The 21,637-nt window shown below is 36.5% G+C and overlaps 2 protein-coding genes across 5 annotated transcripts; one reads left to right on the top strand and one right to left on the bottom strand.

Annotated features, from left to right (window-relative positions):
* The first annotated feature begins 284 nt into the window (after positions 1-284).
* On the top strand, positions 285-12,761 carry LOC103704600 (dihydroorotate dehydrogenase (DUF3598)). 2 transcript variants are annotated; one of them, XM_008787952.6, is made up of 6 exons: positions 285-747; positions 1,229-1,630; positions 5,638-5,730; positions 9,354-9,493; positions 11,160-11,594; positions 12,584-12,761. In XM_008787952.6, the coding sequence occupies exons 1-6, from the start codon at positions 358-360 to the stop codon at positions 12,618-12,620; spliced, it is 1,497 nt and encodes a 498-aa protein (XP_008786174.4). In that variant the 5' UTR covers positions 285-357; the 3' UTR covers positions 12,621-12,761. The 2 variants fall into 2 exon arrangements, with proteins under 2 accessions (XP_008786174.4, XP_088579995.2); XM_088723869.2 differs by having other exon boundaries at positions 12,589-12,729.
* A 1,093-nt stretch (positions 12,762-13,854) lies between these two features.
* On the bottom strand, positions 13,855-20,716 carry LOC103704718 (vesicle-associated protein 2-1-like). Of its 3 annotated transcripts, none has more exons than XM_039126500.3 (9): positions 20,592-20,716; positions 20,360-20,438; positions 20,181-20,251; positions 19,889-19,970; positions 19,642-19,757; positions 19,412-19,558; positions 19,230-19,256; positions 15,391-15,465; positions 13,855-14,294 (listed from the first exon to the last, which is right to left on the bottom strand). In XM_039126500.3, the coding sequence occupies exons 2-9, from the start codon at positions 20,412-20,414 to the stop codon at positions 14,160-14,162; spliced, it is 708 nt and encodes a 235-aa protein (XP_038982428.2). In that variant the 5' UTR covers positions 20,415-20,438; positions 20,592-20,716; the 3' UTR covers positions 13,855-14,159. The 3 variants fall into 3 exon arrangements, with proteins under 3 accessions (XP_038982428.2, XP_038982429.2, XP_038982431.2); XM_039126501.3 differs by having other exon boundaries at positions 20,360-20,466; positions 20,592-20,703; XM_039126503.3 differs by lacking the exon at positions 19,230-19,256.
* Positions 20,717-21,637: the final 921 nt, after the last annotated feature.

Raw genomic sequence — 21,637 nt, 5'->3', positions numbered from 1 at the left:
GAAAAGATATGTATATTAATATAAAGATATTTTATCAGTTTTGCTCAACACATTTGATACAAAGACTGCAAACTAATTGGAGTCTCTAGTTTCAATAACTGGAGAAATATTTTGTTGCTTTTCCTGGCGTGTTGATATGGAATCTTAAACTTAGAAACGGGTAAATATTTATATTTTACGATAAATCAAACAACTTATATTAATTTTGAACAAGATACGTGGGCATGTTCTCATTCGAATAGACGGGCTAAACCCTTCTAAAGTAAAATGTGAGGAAAAAAAAAGACTTCGAGCGTCCTCTATTTCTTCCTAAACAGCAAGCGCTTGCTCCCTTCTATTTCTTCCTCTCGCCTCAGCATGCAGCTCCACTGCGTCGACGCCTGCGGTAACCTCAGCCTCCCCCGCTCCTTTCTACGGTTCCGCCTCCGCCCTCCTCTCCACCCTCCCCCTCTCCTCCCGCCAGCTAGGGTTTCCACTGCTCTCAGCGTCTCCTGCGGTCCCTCCGATGGCCGGCAGCGCCCGCGGAGGGGGAGAGCGGATGTGGTCAAGGCGAAGAAGAAGGAGAATGTGTGGAGCGTCGACAACGAGCTCGCAGCGAGGGCCGCCGCGGAGGAGAAGGCGGGGGCGCTCAGGAGGAGGAGGAGGAAGGCAAGGAGGGTGAGGTCCGCTGGGAAGAGGGGACGCGATTCTAGGGTTTTGGTCTCCGGCGCCATGCTGATAGAGATCGAGACCGTTCTCCAGACTCAGGTACTGCAGCTCTTTATCCCATTCAAAACATTGCATAATCGCAATTGGAATATCAAGAAGATTGAATCCTGGGAATTTTGAATCGCCTTTTGAATTGATGTAGCTTCGGGTTTTATTTGTTTTTTTTTATTATTTTTTGCTTGTTCTGTGGTTGTACCTTTTCCATTTGCTTCAAGTTTCACTTTCAAAGGAAAAAAAAAAGAAAAAAAAATTGCTTCGAGTTTGATTTCTAATTCTTGATTTGCTCAATGAATATTAGCTTATCTGTTTTGATTCCCTTTTGACTTGCTGTATTCTGACGTGCTTTTTTTATTTTTTGCTCTGTGATGTAACTAATAACTAGCCATTTGTTTGTTTCTGATAGCTAAATGCAGATATCCAAATTTTGATATCTGCTCAATTATGAATTATGGGTTTTTGCGCCGCCTTTCATATGATTTATGTGAATTCTGATGTCTTCTTTTCCCTCGTCTCTCTAAAGGAACCTGTTATTAAACCAGCATGGGATACGTTTGCCAGTAGTGTCAGTGGCATATGGAAAGGTGTTGGAGCAGTGTTTTCACCATTCACTGCTGAGATTGAGCCGATTGGAATAGGACTTCAAAATGAAAGTCTTTATGACGCCTATACTCTTTCCCGCATCGAGAAGGTTCCGCTTGAGGGCCCTTGTTCTCAGATCGTAAGAAAGTCGAATTGGGTGCCTTTGAACCCTCTCGGAGAAACACACCAACATGTCATAGGAGCTGAAAGAGATCATGAAAGAGACAGACACTCTGTCCCTGCTACTTATGATTTTCCGAGTTATGAGTCCTTCAACTTTGATAAGTGTGAACTGTTGGAAGAAGATGTAATGGTCATGGAGCCAGGTCTTGTATTCTTTGAGGTAGGATTTGCTCTCTTACTCTTTTAAAATGTCTTAAATAATTGTCCATATCGTTTTAAACATTTGATGACTGTCACTGGCTAGATATTTTACTATGTTACCTACCAGTGAATACGGATTTTCATTGTCTAACTTTTCTGCTTTGCAATGATTTGGAATCATGAATTATGATACTGATACCAATTTCTAGGAATGTGATAAGCACAATAAATTTGTAACTGTTTCAATTTTGCTTCCTAGATTTTCATGCTTAATGCTCATCGTCTACCAAGGTATTTGCTTTTTAACACTTATTTATTGTTGCAGATTTTTTATCCTTTATTGCATGAGTCATAGGTGGAATAAAATACATTGACTAAGTAAATCAATATTAGTAAGAGTATTTATTGGGCTGGAACTAGTTATCAAAGTTGATGGTTGCTGGGCTTCAAACTTCAACACATGACAAGAGGCTATATTAGATGAATATAGCCAATTATGTTGTGTGAGTTAAACCATTGAGCAATAAGAAGGCTATTAACATGAACATTTTGGAGTTGATTTTGAGATAGTTGTTCGGAATAACTCGGAAGCAGAAATTTATAGATGAGCATAGAATTATTGCTGTAGGCTTCTGGATGAGCATGTCACATAGGTTGGCCACCCAATTGTTGGTGCAGTTAAAATTTGCTTTTAGGATCTTTAGCTTTTCACAACATGTGGTTGAAGAAATCAGTTGATTTGCTCAATAAGGTTGTCGGAAGAAGACACTAATTCTTGGGGGTTGCCAGCAACGAGGGTCGGTATGGTGTTATTATCAAGGTTTTTGTAAGATTTCTGAGAGGTCACATGATAGCAAGAAGATAGCCATGTGCCAACCTTTCACCTTAAGTCATAAATCTAAAGGGTAATATGCAGTAAGACCCTTGTAAGTTTACCTTTCTGACATTATGTCTTGCTATCATGAAAAAAGTCTAACCTTTTTGTTGCAATCTATTCCTTCCATTAATCTCTGTTAACCAGCTTCAGTAAAATAGTCAGGTGACCATCACGTGAGTCCCGAATTTTTTTTAAAAAAATTTCTGAAAATATCCTTGGTGCAGTAAAAGTGGAGAATGGGAAGTAGGAAACAATGCTTGAATCTCTTATTCCATCAGTCACTGTGATCTTGCCGTTGACCTTGTTGTCGACCTCGCCTACTACACTTATTCCTTCAGTCGCTGTTGATCTTGCCATCGACCTTGTCGTCGGCCTCGCCTACTACACTGTTACCCCTCCAGTTTGCCCTTGGCCCCTTCCTCCATCTCTTGATGCTTCATTGCCCTCTTCACCCCAACTTCTCCCCCTCCTACCTCACCTACCATGCCCTTGTCAACCTCACCCTTGCCCGTGCCTTCCACCTCCTCCTACCCCGTCCTTGCTGTCATCCCCCTCTCTTGTGCTCGTGGCAAGGGTGCTTTCATCACCCTCGTTTGTGTCTACTCCCTCACTGTCCTTCACACCTTCCTTTCCATCCCCTCTTTCATGTCCCCACCTCCATCCACTCATTCAATGCCCTCGTTAGCTCTATGATCTAGAATTGCCGCTTCCTCTCGCTTTAGCCCTCTTTCTTTGCTGTCACTTCTACTTTGGCATTGTCCTCTGTGTCTACTCCTCCAGCATCCTCATCAAGCTTGGTAATATTGATAGTGCCCTTCAAGTGCTTGGCAAAATGCCTTGGTGGGAATGGCCCCTAATGTGATCACCTACACCAGCATCCTCACCTGCTACTGCACCTGCTGCAACTTCCTTGCCTCCCTTGACCTCTCCTTCTCTCTCATTCTCTCTCTTTCTCCATCTCTCTCTGTTTCGAATTGAGAAAACGAACCATGCCGATAACCAACGGGTCCAGTTCGGCATAGCTAAGCAAACCTTGGTTAGGGTAGAGGGACAAGTGGAGCATGATGATGGAGTGGGGGAGAGTTCAAGCTTAGAGTACATGTGCGTGTGCAGTGCAGCCGAGGTAGGCGGAGTTTGTGGTGGATGGACATGGCAACATCATATCAGACCGGCCGGTGTTGTTGCAAAGGTGATACAAGAACTTTGGGAAACTGTTTGATTACTCCTATTTTTATATTAGTAGGGGCATTTTGGTCATTTGTAGGTGACCTACAAGGGAGATGGACTGAAGGGATAGATTGCAATGAAAAAGTAATTTGGAGGACCACTTTGAGACATTTTAAAGATAGGGGGTGTCGTGATGTCAAAGAGGTAAACTTGAGGTGATCTTATTGTGTTTTCCCTAATTTAAGAAAAGTATCAAAGTATTGTGTATCATGACCATGATAGCCAGGGGTAAGCAAGGTATACACATTTTACCATGTTGTACAATGAAGACACTCAGCATGCATGTGCATGGGAACATATGCAACAGTATCAAACATAGATGAATGCACATTATGTTACATTTATAAGGGAAAGGGTGTTTGTTGACGTGACTGCTTGTATTGCTTTTTTATGAGAACTATACATGTTTTGACCATGACAAATTTGAACAAACATATGTAGTGTCCTACTCCTAGGTCTCATTTAAACATGTTACCCATGAATTCAATTTTGACACTAGTATTACATTGTATGAACTATGAAGCAACCTGACCCACAAGCTGACATAATCAAACATGATTTAGGATTAAAAATTTCAAACAAATGGATAGCATCTTTAAAGCAGAACTAACTAATACTTATTTTGTTATTGCTAATTGGGAAATAGATAATTCATGACAAGTTTAGCTAACAGGCTACTGACTTATATCATAGTGTATTGCTGCAATATGCTAAATATAGACCATTATGCGTTGATGCATAACATATATGTTATGGTGGTAAGTGACCATGTGGCAGATTCATATTATTTAGCATGGTCTTATTTGGACCAATAATTAGATTGTTGATCTAGGGGACTTAGGATTATGCTGATATGAGAGCCAACTTTGGAAGTGTTCCTGACGTTTTCACACTTCATCTCCAAAAAAAAAAGCTAGGAGGACACATCCATGCAAAATACACTCACATGTAGATGCATACGCAAGTCTATTGTCAGGTGCAATGTATATGCGGAGAAAGCAAGAAAACTGATATGAAGATGAGATGCAGGAAGGTTAAATGTTCACAAAAGGATAAGAAAATGTACAGAGGGGGACTGGGGTTGATCATTGCAAGATGAGGCAAAGCGGGAAGGGACTGAATGTTCGATTTGGGGAATGGGGGGAGAGAGTGAAAGGGAGTACATATTGTGCTGATAATGTACAGGTATACCACTCGGTGCCAGTTCGCACCAACACATGGTACATTACCTGGTTTCTAAGGTGTTTGCACCATGAGGCATACCATGTTTTAGTATGGTAACATGCCATATCAGTATATACTTTACTGTTTACATATTGGTACTTCAACCATTGCAAGTGTGGAGAAGAGATGCCTCATTTTCTCAATCACTGTAGATATTCACATTTCATTTGTGTGAGAATGTGTGATTTTTGGCACTCCTTTACTGGTCGTTGAAAACAATCTTTGTTACTTTGGAAAAGAATAATTGATTAGCTTGAAGATGATCTAGAGCCGTGGGTTCTCCCTTCTGTTCTTTCTAGGATCAAGGAGTTAAGACACAAAAAGATTTTTGAAGATGAAATGAAATAATAGAAGATGATTTTGGAAGAGTTTGGGTCTTGACCAAGGCTAGGATGTGGGACTGTGCATGTTTGAGGACATCTTCTCACCATTCTATTTCACCAATATTTGTTCTTAGTTATAGACAATTCTGTATTGTTTTGTACTGATATTTTTCTTGTGTAATATTATGTAAGTTCTAGTCCTAGAAGATGTCACCATGGTTTTTTGAATTATGTGCCTTCCATGATGTGTACTTATTCTAATTCTATAGAAATTTTATCTTATTATGGTTTTGGCTATTTCCTTATTTTCTACGTATTTTTGTTGGTTTACCGCACATCATTTTATTGTCATTTACTTTTTTTGTCATCTTGCAGGATGGATCTTATTCTAGAGGTCCAGTGGAGATACCAGTTGGAGAATATGATGAATCTAAGTACTATGTTTCTCCAACTTTTAAGTTTGAACAGGTAAGTTCCATTGCTACCCTTATCTTGCTCACATTATTAAAGTAATTTTTGTTTGTTTAGAAATGTTCTATGATCTGACCCAGTGACCCTTAGTTTTTTAATTTCTTACCCTCTCAGGGATAATATTTTATGTTGAATATCTCTTAATTTTGTGGGCATGCATTGTGAAATTTCTCACTGATGCTGTAAGTATTCAGTTGTTGTCGCAGACATCGATGCACACTTGGGCCAACCAGTTGTCAATATAAATGCATGTGATGTGCTGCAGATTTATTGTTGGGGTTAGCTGTTTAGTGAAATAAATTTTAAGAAAGTTCATTCATATTGGTCTGTCCACATGTTTTGCAATTGCATATACACGTGGATCACCTTCTTGTTTTTAGTCAAGTTTGCTGAATCATGGGGTGCTAAATCCTAAATTCAGGCTTAACTGCTGCTTTTGGTGGTTGAGTTGTGTTTTGTTGGAGAAGGGTTGGGGGGAACTGGAGTTTTTTTCTTCCTTTTCTTTTCTTTGTTTCTTTCTCTGGGGGAGGGGTTGGTTGGACAGGATAGGGTCAGAAGAGATGGATAGGTAGATAAAATGAGCGAATGCATAAATTGATAGATAAAAGGAATGGATGCATGTCTTTCCAGATGTGCAATATTGACTTAGTAGATGCTTGTTCACTAAACTTACTGTCTGCATCTGATCTATGAATTTGAATCAGTTACCTTCAAATATCCTCAGAGTGTACAGCAATATATAATTATTTAATTTAGTGTGAGAGTCTGCTTTTGAAAGTTTTATCTGTCATCAAACACAGGTTTATGTGAATTTGATGATTAACACTTATCACTTCCACCATTCTCTTTTGCATTAATTTATAAAGAACAATTGCTTTCTAGTTATGCCTGAAATACCACCTGAACTTATATGGTTTATGAATTATTTGGTGGTTAATTAGCTTGATTAGTGAGATTGGCAGATAGTTCTTGTAAAGGAATTTTATAAGCCTGATTGTTTACTGGGGTCATGGCACTGTAAAAATTGCCAAATAATTGGAAAATATTGTGCTTAGATTTGAGACCAAACCTAGTGTAGGTTAACATAACACATCAACCGCATTATAAATTTTTTTATGGGAGGATGATGGAGCAAACATGAATAGAAATGGCACTTATCTCTGTGAATCAGTTTGACTTTATGCTAGAATTGTTGAAATCAAGGTTCTCCTTGCTTAGGCAAACAATAGAAATCATAAGAGGCAAGAAAAGAATATACACATGATGATTTGCTGACTTAAAGAAGTATATGATATAGGATAGTGAACATGTGATTTGGAATATAAGGAGCCTAGAAGGGAGCAGTAATAAGAATGAGAAGTATTTGCAGCAATATTGATGACTTTCCATTTTCGGAGTGCCTATACTAACATCTGGCTTTTTCCTCCTTCATTCTATGCTTGCCATAGATAAACCTAACTGCTGATATTTGGAAAAGATCAGTTGTTGTTGTTGTTTGTAGATGATAATGTTAATTGATGATATAAGAAGACTCGGTCATTACGGTGCTGGTGGTAGGTGATGTATGCTAGGAGGGAAAGCATGGAGATTATAAGAACATAAACATGATAATTGTCAACTTAAAATAGAAAATACAACTCAACTCAGTCCTTAATCCCAAACTAGTTGGGGTTGGCCGCATACTCCTTTTCCTCCATTTTGGTCAATTTAGGGTATTACTTTCTAATATATTTTGAGATACCGAGACATTCCTTGCTCCTTCATCCCACATGATTTTCAGTCTACTTCTACCCTTCTTCGTTACTTCTACATGTATCAAATCGTTCCTTCATACTGGTACATTTCTTGGCTTATATTATACATGTCCAATTTAAATCGTTCTTCCCTCGATTTGTCGTCAATTGATGCTACCTCCACCTTTTACAAATGATTTCATTTCTTATTCCATCTTTTCTTGTATCACCACACATGCATTTCAACATTCTCATTTTGACCACACTCATCTTGTGTATATGTTGTTTTCTAGCTGCTCAACAATTTGTACTATAGAATATACCTAGTCATATGGCTGTTATATAAAATTTTTGCTTCAAACTGCCAAGTATCCTATAGTTTCATAAATATCCTAGTTGCACTTTTCCATTTTGTCCAACCTATTTTAGTCCTATGGAACATCCTATTTGATCGCTCCTTCCTTATGAATAATCAATCTTAAATATCAAAAACGATTAGTAACTCTGTGATCCTTAATTTAGACTCCATCTTTATCTCTATTTCAAATTTTACTAAAACTACATTCCATGAAACTTAAAAGATAGAACATATATTTGATAACTTTCAAGACAATATATGATATAATGATATGCAAATGAGTTACATTTATTCTAGGTTATGTTATTTCTGAAAAAAAAAAGAACTTTTCTAGTGTGTGTTGTTGAAGCCTTGGAGGTAGCCATGCCAAGGATGAGAAGTAACATGTGGTGGTTTCCATTTGTGGTGTAACTAGTGACTAACTCAACCTATCTGACTATACATTTATTATAAACTAATAACTAATGTTTACTTAGGCTATGTTTGGACAAGCATTATTATACTATTTCTCTTGATTTAAAATTTCACACTATTGAGATTTTTTTACATGTTTTACTGGTCAAAGGAGAAAATTCGAAGCTAAAATAATTAAGTTGATTGGTGGAACTCAAATTAGGAATTTCCAGACCCATAATTTTAAAGATTTTATGTTTTTTCATTGCACAACCATTCACCCAGTTGGACAATAGTATGACTTTTGAACTCAAAATAAATAAATAGATAACCATGCTAGTGCAGTGTCAATGGTTGTTATTAGTAGATGACATTGTTGATAGACGACATGAGTAGATCTGGTGGTTATAGTGATGACAGTAGTGTATGGCAAAAGGAGGGATAAAATGAATTTAGCATTATGAAACCTTATGCATATTTTAGCTTGTTCCTCAGAGGATTTAGCTTTTAATAGGAACAAGTGGCAATGTTGGGACAAGGTTTGTTGGTTATAGTGATGTAATGTTATGTGATTTAGAAGCTTAATATACTCTTCCTCTCACTTCTTGACAATGCTGTCTTCAGAATGCACACATAGATGTTCTATGTGAACCCCAGATCTGTAGGCCATAATAACCTTATGAAGTAATCCCATCCAGTCAGGTATTATATCACACCTGTAGAAGTGTCTTGCTGGTTTGATGACTCATGGTGGGTGGATGGATGGAATTTAGGGAACCTTGTGGCTGTCAGATTTGATGTCTACAAATAAATCAATATGTTCACCCATTCCTTGTCTACGTATCTCTCTCCCTCGTATGGAATTTTCCTTGGATCTTATCACCGTAATAAAGTTAACCTTAAAGACTCATTAGTGCCCATCTAGAAACTTTGGTGGCTTGTCTTTTTGACTTATTACCAGAACAGTATCAAAGCTTATATGTTATTGTTGATTGCTATTCTCTTAAACCTTCTATATTGTTATTTCAAGATTCTTTTTCGTTTCCCAATATCTAATATGAATGATTATTCTTCTTCTGAATCAATCATTGTACAATGGATCAATATCAAGTGTCTTGCATGTTTTTATTGCTCAGTGTTTAGTGAAAGGATGCCACAAGAGACTGCGTATTGTGCACACTATTGAATTCAGTGAAGGGGGATCCAATACACAAATAATAAGGGTTGCTGTTTATGAAGAACAGTGGGTCAGCCCAGTTAATCTCAATGATGGGAAGTAAGTTTATACTTTTTTAATCACAATCCTTTACTGTATTCTGGAAATAGCAATCTACCATCCTTATCATTATATGACTGTTTTCCCAAACTAGGCCAGTCCAACATCCAACATATAAGATTATTAACTCTACGCTCCCACCCTTTCATATTGCTCATTTGCTAGTATGGAATCAGTTAAGAAAATAGCAAAAAAAAGATAATGATAATTATGTAGTAAGCTGTAAACTAAAATATTTCTTCTACCTGTTAAATAAGAATTTAAATCTTGTGCTTTCGTGGTTTTAACTGAAGAGGGATACCATGACCATCACCAGATGTATTTTATATCGTACAAGCCGAAAACATGAGGGCATGTTTATGTAAAATTTTAAATGTGTTCTTGAATATGCACAAAACCTTGAGGAGGAATGCTTTTGCTTAACTCGTTGAATCTCACATTATACAATTCTTCTAGTTAATGGGAATTATTAACACTTATAGATAGCCTTGTTCTGCACTTTTGATGGGATAACCACCTTATTATGAAATTCCGAACTATCCCTACTGGAAAATAAGAGACTTGTCAAAAGCATTGGCTTTTGCATGTTATGATTATTGATGCCTCCGCAGCATACATCAAGAATTTAAAAGGAAAGAGTAATTGCTAGTATGAGAAATCCACAATCTGGAACTGAATTTACAAGTTAGTGTCCTTGGAGTCAGCATATAAATTACATAATTGGATATCTATTGAATCTTCTAATAGACATCCAACTTCCTAAGGCTGCATGTACTGCCATGAATGGGTTCTAAACATCATCTCACGAAAAATCTTATGGATGCTAAATGGCTGTTAATTTTGCTGTCTCACTATTCTGTTTGATGGTTATTAATAACTTGGCTGTATCAATTTAGCTGCACTAAAGTAACTCATCATTGAGATTTGAATTCTGTTATCCAATGATGAATGCATGCATCCTTTCAAAGCCTTGCTTCCATTTTTAAAGTTGTACCAATCTCTTTTTATATCTCTGACAGAAAAATTTCCGTAACAATATGATTGATGTCCTTTTTTAAATGCCTTCATACTCTCCATAAGATACTCAGTTCATATTACTTAGCTGATGACTCGTGATAAAATACCTTTTTTTGGAGGGTTGGAAAGAGTCTCATACACAATGGCCTACACAAGAGGAGGTAGCTCCCTAATACCCTCTGGCAACCCCAACCACCCCACTACCATCAAGAAAAAAAAAATGCAGGCAGGATTCAAGCTGAGATCTCTATAACCAGCAAGAGACTTTACAAGCAGGCTCAGACCTTGATGAATAAAATTATTTCATTGACATGCTATATATCTTTCTTTCCAGTGGCACTAAAAATTCATGACCTAATGCTCATTTATTCTATCCATAGTTGCATCGATGATTTATTCTAATTAGAGATATGATTAATTGATATCATCTCATAATGTGTTGAGAAAGAATATCTGAAGAATATCTCTAGTTTGCCTTGTCAAAGATTTAATTTATTTTCTTCCACCATGTTGTCACAAAAATCGGTCACAAGACAACAGGTAGGAGTAGTATAGAAATTTGCTTACACTTTTGGATTTTGTTTGAATATTGATGTAATGGTACAAGAGGGATTCGTTATGATGGCAATCTCATTGTTTTTTGGTACAGCGATGTGCAGTTCGACTTGAAACCTGTCTCGCAAAGAAAACGAACCCAACCATCAGAACTGACAGGTTCTTGGAAGGTATTCGAAGTGAGTGCCACACCAATTTATAACGAAGAATCAGTAGCTGAAGAAAGTGGGCTGCCTTACGTGTATTTGTGCACAGAGACCATGAAGAAGAGGAGCTTGCCAGATAGCTCTGTTTGCTTCGGCGAGGAAGAGATGCTCGACATGCAGGATGTAACTGTCCTTTGGCTTCCAGGTGGTGTCACTGGGTATGTTGATGTGAACAAAGAGGGCATCCTTTGTATAGGTGTTGGGTGGTACTCAGATGAAGGGATCAACCTTGCGATGGAGAGAGATTATGGGATGGATGGCAAGCTCAAGGAGGTCAGGTGGAAATCTGAGGTTAAGAGAAGGTGGACGAATCCACTTCATGGGTAACTTTCTTTTATTTTCTTCTTCTTTTTTTAAAATCCTTTTTTGACCCTTTTTTAGAAGAAAATCAAGCTCTTCGAGTATCTTCTGGTTGTCTGTATTCATGTGTATGATAAATGTCAAGTGAGACACCAAAAAAAGAAGAAAATGTTATAAAACCATGATGATGGAAGGTCCCCATACACGCTGGATTTGTAAATGGCCATTTTCGTGGATTATTGTTTTGCTTGCATAAGGGCTGACTTCCGACCCAAGCAGAATTAGTAATTCTACCGGCACAGCAATGGCCTTGTCTGGTTCCTATGAAGTTGTTAGACCTTTCCTATTATTTGAATTGATGAGCACGGTGCCATAAAAGCTTGTGCTTACGGGTTGCAGTATGAAAGTTATTTGTTGCGAGGACCCTGCATCTTTCTGCAACGGAACCTTGTACCCTATGGAGGTTACACTGAATGGCCTTTGAGCTACGGACAGTTTGCTTAGTTGTACAAGAATTTGTACGGTTCACAGTACAGGGTATGCTAATTTTAGTGCGGATGATGTATATGTGTATGTTGGGGCCTCAGTCTATCTTTCATGTGCTATTGCATGGTTATCTTTCCATGGTGGTGGTCTATAGAAAACAGTGGCATCTGTTCTATTAATTGTTCTATTATTTACTATATATATATTTCATATTATATTAATGGTGGGCATGAATTGATCTATTTGGTTTGGAATTTCATTGTGGTATATCCTCCAAAAAGAGATCTTGAAGCCATATAGATATTGTATTAATGATGGGTACCAATTGTTATTGATAGGTTCGAATTTTGTTGTGGTATATTCTCCAAACAGGTTATAAAGACCATAATAGCTAACATAGATTGCTTTTTGTCATTGGTATTTATATCACTTTTTGTGTGGATACCAAAAAATAGACATCTTGTTTTTTGTTTGTTTTCGTGTTATGTAAGAAAATGATCTAACTGTGGATTGTACATTAACATAGGACAGTTTATGAGTCCTGGGAGTTGGAGGTTGTGTGAAGAGTGGTCCGAGGAGTTGACATTTCAGCGAAGCACCTGATGCATTGTACAGCAGCATAAATTTTTTTATGGGAGATGGAAATGAGTGGTCGAGTGAAGACAGGGACCTGAGCATTCTAATTCTCTAGCAAAGCAGGGATCGAGTCACGTGAGCACAATTCGAGAACATATATGAATGTTGCTTAGTGAGCCCTAGCTAATTTTTGCCTAGAGAGATACGGGATATAAGAATACGTTTACATCGGGTAAGTGTGTAAAAACTATATCTTACACATGATGGGTTGCATGCCAGCTTATATCTAAAAAGGAAGCTATGTGAACACTGGTATTAATGATATTAGTATTAGCGCGCTCATTTATCGTTTAAATTTATTGCTTAATATATAACATATATTAATGATACTTATATTAATATGCTTGACCATCAAGTTCTTATTGTGTAATAAAATTTTGCTATGGAAGCCTCCTATTAGTTACAATCACTGAGAGTTTTTTCAACAAGACATCACTACAAAATTTTTGGATGCTCACATTAATGATGAGCATTTCTACTCGTCTGTTGTTACAATTTATTGATTAATGTGCAAAAAAATTAACTATTAAAATTTTTATTTACTATAATTTTTTATATTTTTATATTATATTTCAAAAATAATTGAAAAAAGATAAAAATTGTACCCCGCGCGTTGTGAAGTGCTAATATTTATGACAAAAGTATGGAGACAACTTGCACGTTCTAATTTTAGATCAATGCTAATAACGAAATTTCATATACCGCTCTATGCTTTATTTAATTCCAATCAAGATTTACCATGATCGGTACCATACAATACCAAGACGGACATCAAACAATATGTAGTCTCATATTGTACCGACACTCAACACGTCTTGCTGTCTTGTACTATACCGCATACCGATATTATAATAAGATGCTACTGATATGTGATCTGGTACCAAGATAGCGAACATTAGTTTCAATATTGGTCAACCAATCTACTTAACTTTTACCAAGATGCGGTTCAAGAACTCCATAACCCACCCACTTATTGGTCTGTAATGTATTCTTATCCTATAATAAGAAAAAGAAAATGTTAACGAATTTGCTATGCAAGCAAATATATCACACAAAAGGTAAAAGAATTATCTTACACAGCAGTCATTTTTGTCTTTCAAACAATCAACAAAACAAATACTCGCAACAAATTGTAATATGCATACAAAGAAACAACAGAAAGACAAAGAAGAAAAGACTGAATAACCATGGCATAAGCTATACAATAATAAAGTCATTTTGAGCATAATTACAAGGCAAATAACAAAAGAATACATGTTGCGAGTCATTAAACTAAAAAGGATAATGGAAGAGACAATGATGACAAAGCCACATCGACCAGATCACTTGCAACCAAACTTCTTTCTAGGCCAACTAATGGAGAGAAACGGACCACAAAGTGTGGTTTACGAAGAAAAGTGAAATAGTATCACTCCCTTTTCAAGCATTACAGGGTTTATAAATTTTCAAGCTCACAACCTGTAAGTTTACGCAGTAGGTGGTGAAGAAAACATGAGATTTAATATGAAGCCAACCATCAAACCCACCAGCCCAGCAAATGCAGTAAAAGTCAACGAAAAGCCTGCATCCCTTTTACGGTTTCTACGCCTTTTCAGAACGTCCTGAAATAATTTTCATATAACTTCGTCAAAAAGCATGTGGAGCATGTAACAAAATTGTTGCATAATTGTTGTAAGAAAGGATTACTATTCCTTGGGATTTCTTATTCAGGAAATATGCTGCTTTCATTGAGGAATCTGCAGCATCAGGAAAGCATATTTGCAACATCTTGACTAAAAGACCCATTCTTTTTTTTTCCCTCTTATCCTCCTGTTCTTTTACCAGTGATGTTTATATAGGGGCAAATCTATATATGGGAAAAAACAAGCTCAGAAAGTCCACATGCAGTAACATTTTTAAAGCACACTGCCTCATTCATGAAGCATAAAGTGTATGCCCACCAGAGAACAAGGTTCGTGCTGGGTTGTCTTCATTAATCCATCAGGGCACAGTCTTGGAACCAGGAAAAGAACAAGTTCAAATGTCGGTATAATGTCGTAGAAGAGCTTTAGAATAAAATCAGTCATGAATTAGAAATATTTAATTTTTCACCACATTTGGATAAGCCTCAATGACCCAATAATAGTTTTTTTTTTTTTTTTTAAGTGTTGAAGAAAAACGGTACACGTTTACAAGATATAAGAAACAGATAGACAAGCCTTGTTTAACCCAAAGGCAAATCTGGGGCCAAGGCTCACCCACAAGATTAATTGTTGACAAAAGGACTAAACAGTGACAATTTACTGTTATTTGTTTTGTCAACAATGGAGGCAATGAACGTTTTTTTTTTTAGTTTTAGAATGTCACATCATAAGACTCTTTAAGTCGTTAATAAAACCATAAACAGCAAGATTTATACCATCTATTTAGGGATAGATATATGAATCTTGCCTAACCACTTCTTGTACATGTTAATATACTTTCTCTCACAACTCCAGCCGAGCTCTCTTGGAACCCAGCTTCTTCTTTTTTTACCCATTTCAATACTCCCTATGATGCTAAGTTTTATTTTGGACCATCTGTTAGTTAGTTACTAATAACGCAGCAAACTAAACACAGGGGGAACATAAAGCAGTATTAAAGCCTATATATTCCCAAGGCACTAAGCATTTGAAACAAGTTCGACTGTTTGAGGATCTAAAATGCAATAACACGCACCAGTTCACGTTGTAATTGTTGATTCTGTTGAAGAATGGCATCTCTTTCATCCTTTAGATGGTGAACTGTTTGGATCTGCATATGCAAAAGTCAACTGAGAACAAAATGAAAAACACATCATGCAAAACAGTGTTAGCAAAGCAAGCTCACTCAATACTATGGTACAAATCAGAATATATCATGCTCAAGAGTTATTAGATATCAGTTCAATAGTGTTGCTGTGATGTGCTGCTCTATACTGAGTTGATAATAAAATAAAATAGGCACAATAACCTCACGAGTTGCAACACAGCATGAATGCAGACTAACATGATGCTCTCAGAAATGTAGATACAGTATTTTTGGTTTTTCGTTCTATTTTTCTTGCATAGTCTTGTCTTAGAGATACCTGAATACCCAATATTGAACCTATTTTATGCATCAAGGACTAAAATAATACCATGACTGACCATTCCTCAGAGAAAATTTTTGCTTAATTGCCTCCATGATGCAGTGCAGAAAAGAATGGAATGAGAATAAGGATCCCAGTCCAACTAAGAGATTGATCTTTCAGCAATAAACCAACTTCCTTTTGAATTTCAAGATTCAAGCCATCTGTACCAGTTTGACATATTGGGCATTGTGCAACCTTAAACAATCAATCTTTTCAGTGGAAATCAAGCATGTGATATCCACAGCAATCTTCAATATAAGTAGGTGAATCTAATCATTACAAACTGGAAAGGACTTGCATGTATTGCAATGCCTGTTGAGCAGTTAAACAATGGAGAAGCCGAACTATACTTGGTATCGCTCAAAAACAGAAATTATTGTTTGCATAAGATAATGCTTGAATTGCTTACATATCATAATATTTGTTCTACAATTAGGGAAAGAAATAGTCTTCACATGGACATAGTGATATTCTGTCTCATTCTATCGTGCATAATACTGAAGACTCTTAAGGGGCAGGTATGACTATAACATCGGCCAGTAAATGAGAAAACTTGCGCATAAAACATGAGTTATTCTGAAATACAGTAACTCAGAAATCAGGCTAATAATTTTTCATCTGATGGTAAAGGGTTTTCTAGCATTTGAAAGCAGAATTCATTGAGATTAATCTCATTAGCCAGATTGGAGGGCGACATAAGCAGATCAAGAATTACTTGGATGCCATGCTATAGGGATTTTCAGAAGAATAACTTGTATACGTTCAACAGCAACCTATCTACCTACCTACCTGTTGAGCTACTAAGGTAATTGAACTGCAAACTACAAATCCTTTCCGGTTTTCATTCCAGATTACCTTATTTATGTGCCTCAGCCTACAACTGATCATTATAATGAGGTTGCTCATATGTACGATCAAGTTGGAAAAGCTACATCAGACACATGAACATGAAGGTTTTTTTTTTAATCTAACAGCATATGAAAATTAAAAACATGACCACGTATGAGCAGCTGTTTTATTCAACATAAATTTACAATGGAAATTATTACAATGTGAACTTCAAATGCAATGGGCATCTATGTATGAGTTAGCAAACTCAACCTTTGCCCATCCAAACCCTTTCCTATCAAATAGGTTGGCTATGGAGAACAAGGTTGAGAAGGCTCCATAGAAGGACACAGTAGATTTTTACAATTATCTGCGAGTTTGATGCCAATCCTCTAGAATTTGGGACCAAATTACTGGCCAAGGAAAATTTGGGCAAAAGAGAACCCTGGCTTAAAATACCAATCAATGCACATGAATCGTATGCCAAAAATTTAAATGTTTGACTATAACATCAACAAGAAATATTTCAGGAAAAAAATTGATTACCTTTGTTGGATAACATATGACATGCCATACTCAGCTAAGCCTGAATAAGCACTCAAACACATGTAAAGGTTTAGCCTGAGGAATTGTAGTGAATTAGTTGCATTATTTCCAACTCCGATTGATATCTTATTGATCTCCGAACACGTTCTTTTTATGATGCATACTATATCTTATATAGCCATAGTGAAACATATTTCCTGTTTAGTAGTTGTTCACAGAAATATTTTCCAAGAGAAAAGGCACTGGAAAAGAAGAATCGCTATTGAATGTATTGGAGGTAAGAATCCAGTTAAACAAAGATAAAACAAGACAGTGAAAGAGGATTAATTTGACAAACTCGGCTTGGTAATATGTAATCCTCGTACTTAAGCATCATGAAGAATCATGTCATCAGATGATGCATTTTGACTGGCTGTAAGAAACCTATAAAAGGGGATATTGCATATTGAAGAGGAAAAAAGGTAGAAGAAACACAAAGGAAATGAGTTTTTGTCCGAAAAATGCAAAGCTCTATGAACCATATTTTCCATTGGTCCATCTATTTCCATTTTCCAACTAACCCAAAGTAGATTGTACTTTCAAATCCTCTCCCCTCAACATCATCAAAGTATTCCTATATGTCTTCCTCAATTCTCTCACCAAGTCCCATTCAACATAAGTATCTCAAAGACTACAAGCCAGGAAGACTCAATAATAGTCTATTTTTCAAAGTAAACATACTATGTAAGAATTTTATTTGAATTCGAGTATAAAAAGACCCATAATCATAAACACAACTAGCAGGACATACCCAGCGTATGGAGGTGAGGGATGTATATGTATTTCTTTGCCAATTAATATAATTCAGAGCAAGACCTTCAACCGAGACTGATCCTTCCACAAATGTTCATTCAAGTTCGCTATGTTGTCTTCAGATTAGGGCAACCGCATATGGTCCATGTTGGCAGTTCCCATTTAAATAAACCTTTCCCCCTCTTTCCTTCTCCTCTCCCATGTAGTCTATATTCTATTTTTCTAAAACACAATATAAAGCAATAAAATGGCACAGTTGTGCCAACCAACATATAGAAGTTTCATTTTTCATAATGAGATGTGCAAAATATTAATGTTCTTCAAAACTTCCTCTCTAGTTTCTTCAAGTAATCCTCCTTGATTTTAACAAAGAGCTTCATTATGGTTGAGATGGCTAAATAGCTTGCAGTACTTAGATATCTTCTGCTAGTAAAGGGAGGCCCAATAGAGAGAAACTGAGATAACCACACTATTTGAAAAGTCATGGTTTATAACAAACAGACTATCAGAATCTGGATTACGGAATATGAAAAACACAAGATTTTAGATTCATATAGTATGGATACTTCCAAATGGGTGTGCTACACATTTGCATTTCAAATTCTAACATTCCGTCAATATGTATAAAGCAGTTTTACATGTCACCATGAAATAAACCAAAATACATATAAATTTTCATAAAGTATAACTTTGTGGCAAGTGAGATCTTGGTTGCAGGGGGAAAAAATGGACTTATACTTATGGCTATTGATATAATGAGGATTTATCGAACAATAATAAGAGTGATTGGAGAAAATGCAAAGAATTCAGTCAGAATATCTCAAGAAACTAATTGCAACTTTAAGAGACATCAGGATATAAGGAATAAAAATTTAATAACCTAGACCATTCTTGCGCATCACAGCATAACTAAAGGCATACATTCCATATAGCTATATATGGATGTGGTTAACTGAAGTAACAAAATCCGGTTTTAACTTTTAACATAATTTCATGTTGCATCATATGAATAAGATTTCTTGATTGTTAAAGTAAAATCATGTCTCACACAAAATAGAATTTCTTGCTTGTTTAATGATATATATGATGCAATATGGATGCAAGAGCATCTTTAAGATGGAGGTAAGAAAAAACAAGGTGGACTTGTTTGATAGAGTTACACATAATTTTTTGAGAAGAACAGAGTTCTAGATAATTAAAAGCAAACAAAAACATGGCAGGAAGATAAACCATCACTCACCTCTTCAATACTCAAATTCTTAAGCATCTACAATTTAAGAGAAAAAAAATCGCATGTTACTCGCGATATAAAATTATCAGTAGCCAAAAACAAAAGAAAAGGAAGAGTCAAACATGACAGGAAAAAGTGAACAAGTAATAGATTGGTTTATAGCATGGATGAAGCTAAGTAAAACATCTCACCGAGAGATTATCAGAACACTGTTCCAAACTTCTAGATGAAGTAAGGCCTGAATCTTCTTCTGAGTTCCCATGGCTAGATTGTGATGGAGCCATGTAAACAACCCTAAGCTTCAATTCCTCTATCACCTTATCACCATCTTTATTAAACTGCATGGAACACAGAAACTAACTTTTAGAAGAACAAAATTGGGAGAAAACAAGAAACTTCTCCATTGACTATCGAAGCTCACCGTATCTGGAGGGAGCTCGTCCATGTCGGTGCTCTGAGGCACCTTGGTGCTCTGGAGGAGAAATTTGTCCTTGCATTGCATGTCAGGTGGGTACTCATTTTGCGCTTGGAGGGTGACTACAAGCTCAAATCAATTTTTTTAAAAAAAATATATACCAACAAAAAACTTATAATATGTGAGCCATAGACATTGATCAGATGCAGCATTACAAGGACGATATGCATCAAAATTCAGGGAAAGCAGTCACCTGTTATGGTAGATGAGTCCCAAGGTTGCACCACACTTGTGTTTGGCCGGACAAAGTATTTCCTTGGTGACGTCGTTTTAACCTACCCATGTGGGAAATCCAATTTTGAGCATGAATTGGACTCATGTGGGAAAAATCCAAGTTTTAGCACGACCATATTCAAAATATCCCGAAACAAACATATACACGATAGATCACGACTCTTTCATCAAGAAGGAACACAGATTATGTTTTTTTTTTTAAAGAGAGAATCCAAGAAATAAATTTGAGAAATTAAGGTATCATTCTGCACCTTAAAAGCGACATGGTGTTCGGTATTGTTAACAATCTTGAGATTGCAATACGAAGGCCTGTCCAGCTCAACTACACATCAAAAAAGAATCTTTTCACGATTTCAGGACAAAAAAACGAATTTTTAGACGGAAATAAGGAATAGAGCAGGGAGAATTGGAGAAAAAAATATTAGCTTACACTCGAAAGTGAGTTCTTCAGGATAAACAGAGATCAACTGGCCACCGCCACCCATCGTTGCAGCCACCAAATCCAAAAGCTACATCAAAGCGAAAAAATGAAGAAGACTAATGGGAAATTAGAATAAGTAGAGGGACAGCGAAATCCAAAAGCCCAAGATTGCGTGCAGGAGAGATTTTTTTTTTTTTTGGACAAAAAGGAAGAAAAAAAGGACGAGTTCTTCGGCGAATACCTCGGGGTTATGGAAAGAGGAAACCGGGGGGTCGGAGGAGGAGGGCAAAAAGACAGAGAGGGGATCTGAATGGCTTGGAGTTCACTTCCGGGCCGAAAAGGACGGGTTAACGCTGCTTACTTTTTTCCCAGCAAACAAGTCGTTCCTAATAATTACACTTGGGCAGAAAGAAAGAAAGTCGTACAGTATGGAGTCAAGATAATAAATAGGTTGCATGATAACTTCTGTGGATATAAAGCTTGAGAATTTTATGAACCTTTTGTTATTTCAGGGAGAAAAGTTGGAAGGATTCCTTACCATGGTGGGTTGTGGCAAATTTACAAATTTAACTCTTGATATATAAAAACAAAAGGTGTTATTTAGATGTATGAAAGCATATTTACAATAAAAGCAATAAAAAAAATGAGATGTAAATCATTGAATTATCTTATATTGATTTATACAAAATTGAGCATGGCTATATACATATAATTAGGCAAATAAATCATGAGTCATGCATGGATAAACATGGAAATTCAAAGTTTAGGTAATGATCCGCTGATAAGTTTGCCATAGATAAATAATTTTTTGATAATTTGAAGAATGATATTGTCTATATTCGATATACAAGGCTTAAACAGAAGTTGCCCATCCAAAAAAAAAATAAAATAAAAAAGTTTCAATAACCTAAAACATCTAAAAGAGTACCTATACCGTTGCACTATATATGTCGCACATAACAATCTACTTGTTATTTGGTATAGGTTTTTTAAATGTTGACATAAAAACTGGAGAAAAAAAATCTAGGTTACGACAAATTTGCTTTGAGCATGTGTGATATACATGATTAATAGCATGAATTACCATGGTTACATAGCAACTGATGATTGAGAGAAGTTAAAAAAATGATTTTAAGTTGAAGTTTAGTGAAAAACCAAATTGAATGATGGATTCATATTAGCAAATGGATGGCATAAGATGGGAAGCATTCTCTCTATGCACTTCCCTTTGATATCTCTTAAAATAGGACATGATGATGGCTTCTCGCTTCTAGAGTTTGGGCATGG

The sequence above is a fragment of the Phoenix dactylifera genome, chromosome 6 (genome assembly GCF_051530095.1).
Source record: "Phoenix dactylifera cultivar Ajwa chromosome 6, Ajwa_hap1_PhDact_Kaust_v1.1, whole genome shotgun sequence".
Classification (NCBI taxonomy): domain Eukaryota; kingdom Viridiplantae; phylum Streptophyta; class Magnoliopsida; order Arecales; family Arecaceae; genus Phoenix; species Phoenix dactylifera.
Note: the sequence above shows the minus strand (reverse complement) of the source record. Positions and strands in the feature narration are given on the sequence as shown.